Here is a 13,977-nt window from a genome sequence, read left to right on the forward strand (position 1 = left end):
ACGTGGCCCTCCCAGGTACGTCTATACCCTGCCTGGCAGACTCTGTCAGGCTGGCTGACAGGGAAAAGAGGGAGGGGGGGGGGAAGAAAGGGAGGACGGGAAGACCTCGTGAAAGAAGGGGACTTACCAGAAAAGGAGAGGGGGACCTAAACTGCTTTAACCCACGGACAGGGACACCACCCGAGAAACCCTAAGAAAAGGAAGAGAAAGGGGTTTTTTTTGGAGGAAAAAGGAAATAAGGGCACAATACCACAGAGTGATACCCACCACCAGCACCAGCCCTACCTAGTCCACACCACCCTACTAACCCTGTTTGAACCCTTGTCTTACCCCTACTTTATTCACTTACCTGATTACTTTTATTTTTCTTTTTCTTTTGGGAATACGGGAGATCGGAGGACGGAAAAACCAGACCGCCTCAAGACGGAACCAAGACACCACCAGAGACTGTAAAACCCAAGCAGGGTTTTGGGGAAATAGAAAATAGGGCTAATCTTGTGGAAAGAAACAAGAGAGAATTGGCCAACTTTAAATAAAACAGTTATTATTCCCTCAAATAGTGGTGCCAGTCGCATTCTTCCAATATCTTACATCATTCCGATAACGAACCCATTTACAGTGGTGTCAGAAGTGGGATATTGGAACAGGCGACAGGAGAACCCTAGAAAATGGAGGGGGTGCCCACAATGGCGGATATGATGCAGCAACTAGCTGAGGGGCAACGCCATCTGCAAATTGTATGGGAGGAGCAACAGAAGGCAGCCAAGGTGGAAAGGGAGGCTCTGCAAAACGCGCTTAAAAGTCAGGCTACTATCATGGCCAACAATCAGTTGGTACATGACAACGCGATAAAGACTTTGACGGATACCATTGCAGCAACTCGGGTACATCCAAATGTACCTAGTTCCGTTTTGCAGAGATATCAGGAAGGCGAAGACCCCGACGCCTTCTTTACTAACTTTGAACGCGTCGCCATTTCAGCCACCTGGCCGCAGGACAGATGGGGTCAATATATCGCTCCCTTATTAACCGGGACCCTCCAAGCAGCATATCAAGCGGTTAACCCGGGTGGGACAACACCCTATCCGGACATCAAGAAGAGCATCCTAGAAAGGGTCGGCTTTGATACAGAACACTATCGGGTTCGCTTCAGGAAGGCCAGGTGGGGCCCCTCTGAGAACCCTCGAGCTTTATATTTTAGGGTCAAAGATTTAGGTCTCAAATGGCTTGGACCCATAGGGACGAATAGGGAAGATGTTATTGAGGCCGTTCTCCTAGAACAATATCTAGACGCCCTACCCGCCAATACTCGCCATTGGATCAAGCAACACCCGAACCCCGACACGAATACTACCATTGAGCTGGCCTGTGCTTTCCACCGCTCCCTCGAATTCAAAACACCCCTTCCGCGGTTGTTACCTCAACCAGTTAGGCAAAACACGGGACAATCCGCAGCCTCGGGGAAAAGGCCGATAGAGGAACCGGGAAGGTTACGAGGGATAGAGAAGCCCTCTGGACAGCAGCCCCAGTGTTTTAGTTGTGGGGAATGGGGACACATTGCCCGATTTTGCCCGCTGAAGTCCGGCAAACCCGAACCCATGGAAATAGGGGTTACGAGAGGCCGGGTTTTCTACACGGGGGGGGGAAAGATACCCAATACAAAAAGATACTGTCCATTAATGGGAGGGACACACTAGCGCTCATCGACTCCGGATGTAGTCAGTCCGTAATCAGAGCGGATCTGATTGCCGAGCATACACTTGACCCAGGTTTCACAGTATCCATATGTTGTATTCACGGGGAAACAAGAGAATATCCCCTAATATGGACTACCCTTTTTTGGGAAGGAACAAATACCCCCATACGGCTGGGGGTAGTTGAACGGTTGGTGGAAGAGGCCATCATAGGAACAGACTTTAAAGACTTTCCGATCCTTTTGGACAGCACACAGAGCAAGAAAGACCTGGATGCCTGGTTGGGAAGCGCCCCTTTTTCTGAATTACCCATAACAGCCCCGGTGACCCGCTATAAACCCACTAAAAGAGAAAAACGAGAAGCCAGGAAGTCCTATAGAAGAGAGGATACAAACCACGACAGAGATAACGCACAGGTATTCGCCCTCGTTGGTCTTCCGCCCTTCCGATGTAGTCAAAGGGACGATCCCAGTTTGATCCACGCCTGGAGAAGTGCCAAACCTCGAACCATAGATGATAAGGGTCCCTCCTTTGTGATCAATAAAAATCTGTTATATCGAATCACCAGTAACGAGAGAGGGGAAAAGAAACAGTTACTGATTCCCGAACCCTATAGGCAGCAGGTGTTGCATCTAGCCCATAATCAGCCGGGGGGGGGGTCATTACGGGAGAGAAAAAACAGAGGAATACCTATTAAGGAAATTCTACTGGCCTGGGGTTTTTTCCCATATCAGAAAGTTCTGTCAGCAATGTCCTAGATGTCAGTTGATAGATCCCGGACCCAGGAAAAAAGCCCCCCTACATCCTCTTCCCATTATTGACGTACCGTTCTCTAGAGTAGGAATGGATCTAGTCGGGCCCCTCCTACCGTCTTCCAAGGGATACCGTTACATTCTAGTATTGGTCGATTACGCCTCTAGGTATCCGGAAGCTATCCCCCTAACTAGTATTAGCACTAAAAGTGTCGCCAACGCCATGATAGGTTTCTTCTCACGAATAGGGTTTCCCCGAGAAATATTGACGGACCAAGGGACCCAGTTTATGTCCAACTTGATGGCTCAGATTTGTCAATTATTAGGGATACGACAGATAAGGACAGCGGTTTATCATCCCCAGACAGACGGACTAGTAGAAAGGTATAATCGCACCCTGAAAACCCTTCTGAGGAAAGCGATCTCCGAGTCAGGTAAAGATTGGGACAAGAAACTTCCCCTAGTGTTATATGCCGTCAGAACCCATGAACAAGCATCTACAGGACATAGTCCATTCGAACTGCTGTTTGGGCGACAGCCTAGGACCCTATTAGACATGGCAGCCGAGTTATGGGAGGAAGACGAAAGCGGGGAAAAACCTCTCCTAGAGTACACCAGTGAGTTAAAGTCCCGACTACAAACGATATGGGAAGATGTGAGAGGGCACATGGAAAAAGCTCAGGAGAAACAAAAGCGTTATTACGATAGGAACACTCAAATGAGATCTTTTGTAGAGGGAGACCAAGTATTAGTGCTTTTACCCAGTTCAGACAATAAACTTTTGGCAAAATGGCAAGGCCCATATAAAATAATAAAAGCAGTAACTCCGGTTACCTATAAACTACAACTCGCGACTAATCCCAACCGATTTCAAATCTTTCATGTTAACTTACTAAAAAGATGGGAGGAATCTCAAGTAGACCAAAATATAAACTGTTTAGTTAACACAGTAAAAGAGCTAGAAATAGGGTGGTGCCCCACAGACCCCCCCTCAAAGGGCGATATACCCCTCCGAAATGCGGAGTTAACAGTGCAACAGAACCAACAACTAAACCAACTCCTTAATGCGCACCCCCACGTGTTTTCCCCTGTTCCAGGTAAAACAGAGCTAATCCACCACCAGATTATAACCCAACCGGGTAAAATAATCCGGTTACGTCCCTATCGCATTCCCGAAGCGAGGAAGGTCATAGTTGAAGAGGAGGTAAAAAGGATGTTAGATTTGGATATTATAGAGCCGTCCCAAAGCCCCTGGTGCTCCCCGGTGGTGTTAGTGCCAAAACCGGACGGATCCATACGCTTTTGTATCGACTTTAGACAAATCAATGCCGTGTCCCAATTTGATACGTATCCTCTTCCCAGGGTAGACGAACTTATAGAACGGCTCGGTAAAGCCAAATACATGTCTACCCTAGACCTAACAAAAGGATACTGGCAGATTCCTTTAGCTAAAGCCGATAAAGAAAAAACGGCGTTCTCCACCTCTTCCGGTCTATATCACTTTAAGGTACTCCCTTTTGGACTGCATGGAGCCCCCGCCACTTTTCAGAGACTCATCGATACTATATTACGACCACATACCAGATACGCGGCCGCCTATCTGGATGACATCGTTATTCATAGCGAAACCTGGGAAGACCATTTAAACCATGTAGGACAGATCTTTAAAGCACTGTCGGCGGCCGGATTGACCGCCAATCCTTCCAAGAGCCGACTGGCTTTCAATGAAATTCCCTATCTGGGTTATCATATTGGGAAGGGGAATATCAGGCCCCAAATGAGTAAAATAGAAGCCATTTTACGTATAAGCGCACCCACCACAAAGAAAGAGATCCGATCCTTCCTCGGACTAGTGGGGTATTATCGAAGATTCATACCCCACTACTCTACAGTGGCCGCCCCCCTCACTGACCTCTTGAGGAAGGGGCAACCCAAGAACATCACAAGTCTAACCATTCCACAATCACATAGCTACTGTACCTTGCAACGGTGCCTAACCACGCAACCCGTATTAAAATGCCCTGAATTCAGTCGTCCCTTCCATCTCCAAACGGATGCCTCGGACGTAGGCCTGGGTGCAGTACTGTTCCAAAAAGATGAAAATGAGATAAGCCATCCGGTGGTCTTCATTAGTCTTAAGCTATTTCCACGGGAACAGAACTATCCCATAATAGAGCGTGAGTGCCTGGCCATTAAATGGGCTGTTGAAAGCCTTCAATATTATCTCCTAGGGAGGTCCTTCCTTTTATATACCGACCACGCCCCTCTTACCTGGCTCTCGAGGTATAAGGACACCAACGTTCGCATTTTAAGATGGTTTATGGAGCTACAACCTTTCTCCTTCCAGGTTTGCCATCTCCCTGGAGACCTTATGGGACAAGCAGACTATTTGTCTCGATTTCCGGGACCTGGGGGGCTCGAACAGCCCCATCCAAGGGAGGGGATGTGTAACGGGAGTGCCGCCGAATGCAGCTCCCAAACACCTGTCGGGGGAGGAACACAATGGCCCGGGGGCACGAGAGGAAACCTCCCTGCCGTGACGTATGACGCTGAGGGCGTCATAAACATCAGAAGAGAAGACGGACGAGAGAGATCGGGAGAAAAGAAGGAGGAGCCGAGAACGCGGGGAAGCCGGAGTGAGGAGATCGCCATCGGAGCATCGGAAGAAGAGAAAGAGACCGCCGTGACCGGAGAGCCGACAACGGAAAGGGAAACCGCCATCACCAGGGGGCCGGAGGAAGAGAAGGACACCGTCGAGGTCGGAGAGTCGGTTGCAGCGAGGGGAAGCACCGCCATCCGAGTGCCCAGGACGGAGGAAGAGACCCAGAAGTCAGGACGCCTCGAAGGAAGGAGGAACCACTGGGCAACTCCCGGCCCAGACGAAGAGAAATCGGGAGATCACCCACGTGCCGGCCGCGCCCCGGGAGGGACGTGGCCCTCCCAGGTACGTCTATACCCTGCCTGGCAGACTCTGTCAGGCTGGCTGACAGGGAAAAGAGGGAGGGGGGGGGAAGAAAGGGAGGACGGGAAGACCTCGTGAAAGAAGGGGACTTACCAGAAAAGGAGAGGGGGACCTAAACTGCTTTAACCCACGGACAGGGACACCACCCGAGAAACCCTAAGAAAAGGAAGAGAAAGGGGTTTTTTTTGGAGTAAAAAGGAAATAAGGGCACAATACCACAGAGTGATACCCACCACCAGCACCAGCCCTACCTAGTCCACACCACCCTACTAACCCTGTTTGAACCCTTGTCTTACCCCTACTTTATTCACTTACCTGATTACTTTTATTTTTCTTTTTCTTTTGGGAATACGGGAGATCGGAGGACGGAAAAACCAGACCGCCTCAAGACGGAACCAAGACACCACCAGAGACTGTAAAACCCAAGCAGGGTTTTGGGGAAATAGAAAATAGGGCTAATCTTGTGGAAAGAAACAAGAGAGAATTGGCCAACTTTAAATAAAACAGTTATTATTCCCTCAAATAGTGGTGCCAGTCGCATTCTTCCAATATCTTACATCATTCCGATAACGAACCCATTTACATGCCATATTGCTGTCATCTGTCTATCAAGATGTGGAAGGACCAATCTTGGATAGAAGGGAGGAAGGTCCTGAGCGCCAGACAAATTGCCCTCAGTTCCAACCGGTTGATGTGAAGAACCTGTTACTACAGAGACCTAAGGCCTCTGATCTCCAGATAGGATTTCCACCCAAATGTGGAGGGATATGTCACTCCCACAGTCACACTTGAAGGGGGGAGTAACGGCCATCCCACCTGCCAGGTTTGCCTTGTTCCCCCACTACAACACTTCCCCTGTAGTGTGGGGGTTGGGGGATTATGAAAGGGTCTGAAAGGTCTCCCTCATATTGATGCCACTGCCTGTAGAGGGACCACTGCAAGACCCTCATGTGCCAATGTGCATGCATGACTAGGACAGTGCAGAAAGCTAGCAAACCTAGGAATGTGAAGACTCTAAGGACTGGTACTTGTGTGCCCTGCTGGATGGAACCATTTCCTGAATATCGGTGATCTCCCGAGGAGGAGAAAAGTTGCGAAGAAAAGCGGTGCCAAGTACTGACCCTATGAACTGGAGTCATTGGCAGGCCCTTAGGTGAGATTTGGGCAGAAGCATTGAAAAACCCTGCAGATAAACTATCGACGGCAGATAGCGCGAGACAAACTTGGGCTACCTAGTTTTGATCAGATAGTCGTCAATGTATGGACAAACTGGTATGCCTGACCTTCCAAGATGAGTTGCTACCACTGCCATCACTTTCGTGATGACTCGAGGAGCCAAAGTCAATCAAAAAGGAAGGCCCGCGAATTGTTAATGCATAGAAGCCACCTCAAATGGCAAGTACCTCCAGTGAAATTGCAGTATATGTAGGTATAGTAAAGTATGCATCCTGCAGGTCGAGCCACACCATTCAGTCTCCAAGTTCCAAAACCAGTAGTACTTAATCTAGGGGCAGCATCTTTAACTTTTCATATTTGAGGAAAAGTTCAAATCCCTGAGGTCTAGAATAGGATGGAGTCCGCAGTCCTTTTTGGGTACCAGAAAGCAATGAGTATAACATTCCTGGCACCTTTCCTTCTCTGGCACCAACTCCACTGCTCATTTCAGAAGAAGAGCTGTCATCTCCTCTTGCAGTATGGCTAGGTGCTCTGAAGGGAGGGAAAATGGATGGGGGTGGAACCTGAAGAAAGGAAAGGGTGTAACCCTTTTCTATGATTTGAAAGTTCCCATGGTCTCAAGTAATGGCCTCTTAGGCCAGAAGAAAGTGAGACACCCCACCTCCACAGGCTCTGGGTGAAGTGGGGATAACAAACTCCACCTGCTTTCCTGGTAGCACAGGAGAGGAGGAGAAAGGAATGTGAGGTGGATCCACAGCACTTTACCTGGCTTTTACCTCTGTACTGCCTGACTATAGGATTAGGCTGTTGTGGGAGTTGCAGCTGGCACTGTACTTGGCGAATGGAAGTCCCTCTTGAGAAGCCTCCAAAGCAATGGAACTCTTTGGACAGAGGTGGGATCTGCATGCCAAGGGGGTGCACATTGGCCTGCCGTTTTTAAAACACTCCAAAGCAAAATCAGCACTGCCATGAAAAAAGCCACACCCCATCAAATGGACGGTCAATAGAATTTGCCTGGACATCTGCACAAAAGTTGGATGTGCGGAGCCAAGCATGTATACGAATGAAGACAAAAGTACCAAAGCCACTGGTCACTGAATCTGCGGTGTCAAGCCCAGATTTTATAATAGGCTGGGAGGCATTCAGACCATCAAGAATGATTTCCTGGAAGTGCTCTCTCATGTCATCCCGTACAAGAGGAAAGATCAGTTGAGCCATATCCCACAAGGCATGATTATACCTGGTTAGAAGGCAGTTAGCGTTAAGACTTCAGTGCCACACGTCCTACAGAAAAATACTTTTTGCCCCAAGCCTGAAGATGTTTTGATTCCCAAACAGAGGGTGCTGTCGGAAAAGAACCTCAGGATTGAACCCTGGAATAGGAAGCTTGAATGACAAGGCACTCTGATGAGGGGGGAGCAAAAGGAACGCTGGGGCACCTAAAACTGGGTGATAGCAGTGACATATAAGCAGGTTGACTACCAGAGCAGGGGAAGGTTTCTCCCATTCTGCCAAACCGAGTTACAAAATGGCCATAATAACTGGGAGAAGGGGCTCCGACATAGAAGCAGAGGGAAAAATGACCTCTGAAAGAACATTGGGCTTGGTTTCTGTAGTGGACTGTTGCAAGTTCACCACTTTAGCAACCTGGAGAGACCACTTCTGGCATTGCTGGACCAGTGGGGAAGCCCATAGCTAGCTCTGGAGAGGCTGGTGGCAGGGACAGTCATTGAAACTCATAAGTATCATTTCCAAAGTCTCTATATGGAATCAGTTCAATAGAATCAGAGTCCGTTCTAAAAATATTGTGAAGATGGTTCCTTTACTCTTCCTCCACCAAAAGTTGTTGGGCATTCTTAAGGGATCCGTGTTGAAGAGTGACGTTGAGCTGCAGTGCTAGTTGTGCCATATCTAAAATCAGATGTGGAGGTGGATAGCGCCATCCATGGCATCAACTGCTGAGGTGCCGTGTACCTGAGTGCAGTTTCAAAACAATGTGACGCTGGCACTGGATCTGTCAGAACAGCACCAAAGGGCACTGGTTGCAAGAGAGTGAGTATCGGAAGCCAGTACGGGGCCACTTGCCCACAGGGGCACCAGAGGGCGTCAATGTCTTAGAGAACATCAAATGCATGGTGTTGAGAGAAACACCACCGGGTCCAACCCTGGAGTGGGGAACTTGGGGAAATCTGGTGCTGGTACCAGAATTTCAAGTGGTAGAGGCACCACTGCTGAAGCTTCCATAAGGTTCGATGGTCAATGTGGAGCAGAGTCCAGTGGGGGAGCAGAATTGCACAGAGGAGAAACTGCCGGGCTTAAGTCAACTAAATCTGGCTCTGAAAATGAAGGTATTGTGGCAGATAGAAAGTGCCTAGAGTCTTTCTTCGATTTTCTATACTTTTTCTTCTTCTTGTCACCTAAGGAAGAAGATGAAGACCTGGAATGATGTCTCAACCATATGTGGTGACAATGGTCCTCTCTGGCCCAGGCCATGAAGAGCTTAGCTTCACACTTTATTATGGCCTCAGTGTGCATGTGGGGGCAAGAAGAGCAGGCCTGGGAGCCATGGTCTGATGTTGACCAAGACCAGCGTCCTTTACCAGAGATGTGCAAACTTTTGAAGTTTTCCAGATCCTGTCTGACACCTGCGGCTGTTCTACAGGAGAGGACTCTGCATGTAGAAGTATCCATCAGAATGGTGAAGCATCAAGCTACTAGGAATAAAGATATATCTTGAGGACTTCTATACTTTTTTTGAATTTCATACTTATACTTTTCTTGGTGTGAAACATACATATGCATTCATTGTTATAATATATCTTCTAATAGTTTGGTGAGGACTCTTGGGGCAGTGAGGGTTTGGTTTGTGCGCACTTCTTTGTGTGCACCACTTCAATAATTATTCACTACATATTGTCACATTAAAATGATGTGCAACTTTAAAAATGACCTACCGCTACAAACCACACACTGCTCTAAAACTCTAGACACTGATGACCTTGCCAACTATTAGCCCATTACTTGCCTACCATTCATTGGCAAGAATGAATTCAAAGACCACATCAATGCTAACCATCGCCTGCACAACTACTTGTTTGGCTTCAGATCAGGCTGCAGTACAGAGACCACAATCGTACACACTATAGACGATGCTCTCTTGATCACAGTTGAAGCTGAGATGTGCAGAAATATCAGGAGGCAGGGGTCATCTTTATCTTGGGTTAAGATGAAGCAAGGTAGGTAGATGAAGCAAGGTAGGTTATGATGTGTTAGGTAGTAGTCTCTGTGCTGCAGCATGATCTGAAGCACAACTGATAGTCGTGCAAGAGATGGTTAGCATTGATGTGATCTTGGAGTGAAACATACACTGCTTTTCAGTGACGGTGCCGATAAATGGCAGGTGAATGATAAGCCCGGTAGTTGGGGAGGCCATCAGGGTCTAGTGTAGGTTTCTTTAGGAATGGGATGATCTGGCCTGTGTTGAAAGCTTCTGGGAAGATTTCTTGAGTGATGTGGGCAATGACAATGGAACATAGGAGTAAGAAAGGGTCTGAGAAAGAGCTCTGATGAAGGATGAGGGTAAAACACTATCCTCATAAGATGTGACTTTGAGGGAGTCGAGTTTGTCAGCAAGATCTGGGAGAGAATGGAGAATTGTTTATGCTTAGCAAACGGGGACAGCAAATGGGGACCGACTTATATGTATATCACTAAACGCTTGTTAGATAGATTGTGGGCAAACTAACCCCAAACACTTGCCCATTTGCCATAATGAGGGACACTAGTATTAATCAGGACTGTCCTATGTTGCCTATGTTCTTCGTTTTAACAACAACACTGATAACAAGGATCATATCCACATACCAGACATGCTCATAATGACATATAAACAGGCACAAAAAGGAATACAAAATCATTATGCATGAATGACATACCATTATATGCCACTGGCCCGGAAGACTTCCATCAGCAAATCCTGCAGACTGAAAAGGAACATGCACTGCAATCAGAACTTAACATTAACTTGTCATAAGACCTTTTTTCCGTACCATGCAGAGCACAATAATCAGTATCACAGGTACCATTTACTGAGGTTAACCAAAAGTGTCAAGTTGATATTTCAGAAAAATGTGCAGTTAAGCTACAGGCGCAAAATTAAAGAAAATGATGGAACTTCCAAAGTCGGTGTGTATGTGTTAGGATATTTAATTAGTGGTTTAACTCACTTACAATATTTAATAAGACTGACCTAGGCATGCAACATCTTAAAGTAAAACACTCATCATGTAGTTCCCTTCGAGGACTAAGCACAGCTCATTCTGAAATGCATTATCCTTCCTTCCAAGTCCCCAGCTTTGTCATGACAGATACCTTTTATTTTGTTTTTAAAATACATTTTATTGGTTTGAGATTCTTTACAGCATGGATCAGTGATACTATGAAAAATATAAAATCAATATCAGCATATGAGCTACATCTGAAACAAATATAAAAGTTGACTACAACACTGATGCACTGGATCAAATGCCTTGTGTTATTTTGAGCACGTTCACTGTCTCTCTCTTAAGTCTTCCCCCTTCTGTCAGAAGATAGTCCCATATATCCTTAGGGCAGGATGTCACTGGAAGCTCCTCCACATACATTTCAAGTTGGTCTCTATAGTAGACAAGATCCGTTATCCACTGCTGCTTCATCTGTACTCTGTGTTTACTCCAGCACATTGCTACTCTTCGTTTTGCCAGCAGCAACACCATTGTTGCCAGCCTCCACGCTGCTGGTGACTGATTTTTAACAAAGCCCAAGAGGAATACTTGGGGTTTCAGTTCTATCCGCTCCATTAACATGTTTGATAGTCCGTCTATTGTTTATGTCTAGGAGAGGAAGACTAGGGGACACATCCAGGCCAGGTGGACAAAGTCAGTATCTATCTCCCCGCAACTCACACAGTACGAGTCTTCCTTTAGTCCCGATCTGTGCAGTCTAACTGGGGTATGGTAGAATTGGTGCAAACACTTAAAGTGTATTATGCACAGGTTGCCGCTGGGGGAGCATGCCTATTTGTGTAGATTAAAAGACACATTCGGCTTCTGTCAGTGGTGGATTCAGTGCCTCGTTCCATCTGCTCAGTGTTTTATCTGTTGTTAATTGGCTCTCTGTTTGAGTGCTGTTGTAGAGCATGGCTGTCAGTCTCTGGCGTGTAAGGGGGCATGGCGAAGCCAAGCACAAAGAGGGCCACACATTAGAACTCTCCGGCCACCCTTGCCCCATCCGTCTTCAATCCTGCTACCTCTGGAGCCACTATGACAATCCCCACCTCTGCCCCACTGTCACAGCCAGAGGAGACCCGAGCTGACCCGTTCTGGTGCCTGATTGTTCAAGTGGCAGAGCTGAGTTTCGAGAAGGGGCTGACTTGGGCCCTTATGCGGATGGCAGCCATGACCGCCATGATGGAGCTGCAGCTGTGGTCGCTCTAGGTGGCAGATTGACTTGAGGGGCCAGCTGCCTCTGTGGCAAGCCATCCCACCAGGTCTCTGCCCGTGGGGTTACCCCTGTGGAGGCGTACCAGTGTGAGGGACCAACAGGTGGCTATTTTTGTTGCCGTTTCGACACTAGCTGTGTTATTGGCTGTATGTCTCTCCCAGTAGTATGCTGTCCCATTCTCAATGCGTCAGCTGTTACCCAAGTTCCAGTTCCCATCGCTGCTGTCCTGCTGATTTGAGTTGCAGAGCAGGCTGACGTAGAAGGCTGTTAAGTTTAGTAATCAGGCTCTTGTCCGACATTTTTGTCACCGTCATTTTCCAAATGGAGTGAGGTAACGTTGCACTCCCTGGCGGACCGTCGCCTGTTCACCCAGTGTCTAATTTGGAACTATCTCAGCCTCTCCATTTCAGGAAGTTCGTAGTTAGCTCGAATCTGTGCAAAGGTCAGGGGGCCATTCTCGTCAAACATATGACCAATAGACCGACGCCCCACTCTCTGCCAATGTTGAAATGCTGCTTGGTCAAGGCCAGGGGTGAAGTCCGCATTGCTGACAATGAGCGTTAATGGAGAGGGAGACGAGGTCAAATCTCTCAGCTCACTCACACAGGCCTCCATCACTGATCTAGTGACGGGAGATAGGCAGAGACTCTGTGGTCAGGCTATCTTATTTAAAAAGGGGACCTTCCACAAATGCGTCCCTGTGACCGCTCAATCCATGAAAAGGCAGTGCTTCTTTGACTCCTCTCTGGATCACTCAACCAGGAACTGGAGTTGCGCCACCTTATAGTAATGTAGAAGATTCGATATACTGAGGCCTCCTTCTCCCTGAAGTCTGTACATCTGGTCCCTGCACATCCCGGGCCGAATCCTGGTCCAGGCAAAGCAATCAATATCCATTTGGAGGGTGTGAATGGAGCCAGGTTGGGGATTGGGGGAAGGGGCTCCAGTGGAAGGGTTTGGAATAGAAATATGGACCCTGAGCCGCCCGCCAAGGTCTGACCACCGGGCGGCCGCCAATGCGGCCGCAATCGCGCCATAGCCATTATGAGATCCCCGCTGGGCCGGCGGGCGGAAACCTAGTTTCTGTCCGCCGGCCCTGCGGGGATCTCGGCCGCAACACAAGAGCCGGCTCCAAATGGAGCCGGCGGTGTTGCGGCTGTGCGACGGGTGCAGTTGCACCTGTAGTGCTTTTCACTGTCTGCATAGCAGACAGTGAAAAGCTGCATGGGCCGTGGCAGGGGGCCCCTGCACTGCCCATACCAGCGGCATGGGCAGTGCAGGGGCCCGCGACTCCCCTTTCCGCCAGCCTTTTCATGGCGGTGCAAACCGCCATGAAAAGGCTGGCGGGAGGGGGACTCGTAATACCCTGGGCAGCACTGCCCTGGTGGATTACTCCAGCCGGAACAAAAGTGGCGGGAAACCGCTGGTTCCGGCAGTGCGACCGCGGCGCTTCCGCCGCGGTCGTAATCCCCAGGATTTCACCGCCAACCTGTTGGTGGTGAAATCCACCGAAACAACCCTCACGGTCAAGGACCGCCAGGGTTGTAATGACCCCTATAATTTTCTGCAGTACTGACATCTTTAGGGCAGCTATCCACCCAAGACAAGAGAGGCAGTGTGGGCGCCAACAACGTAGATCAGATTGAATTTGTATACGCAGAGATTTGTAGTTCAGGAGTGAGGTCTCCTTAACAGTAGTGGCCAGTTGAATCCCTAAATAGGGAAGAGAAGGCATTGCCCATTGGGTTGGTGTTCTTGAGCAATTGCAGCCTTCTTGGTTGGAGACAACGACAGATTGAGTGGCTGGGACTTGTGGACATTAATGTAGAACCCAGCTGTGAGCCCGAAGGGCTCCAAATCTGCCAGAAAGGATGGGAAAGAAGTAGTTGGCACATTTAAGGCCTCTATTACA

At 48.4% G+C, this 13,977-nt stretch overlaps 1 protein-coding gene across 5 annotated transcripts in view; it reads right to left on the minus strand.

The window, feature by feature from the left end:
* Window positions 1-13,977, minus strand: part of KDM2B (lysine demethylase 2B) — a 715,168-nt gene that overhangs the window by 260,945 nt on the left and 440,246 nt on the right. For all 5 annotated transcript variants that reach the window (XM_069214908.1, XM_069214905.1, XM_069214907.1 and 2 more), the window contains exon 13: window positions 10,520-10,567. In XM_069214908.1, the coding sequence (XP_069071009.1) occupies window positions 10,520-10,567 (48 nt within the window). The remainder of the gene's footprint in view (window positions 1-10,519; window positions 10,568-13,977) is intronic.

Source organism: Pleurodeles waltl, chromosome 11, assembly GCF_031143425.1.
Source record: "Pleurodeles waltl isolate 20211129_DDA chromosome 11, aPleWal1.hap1.20221129, whole genome shotgun sequence".
NCBI lineage: Eukaryota > Metazoa > Chordata > Amphibia > Caudata > Salamandridae > Pleurodeles > Pleurodeles waltl.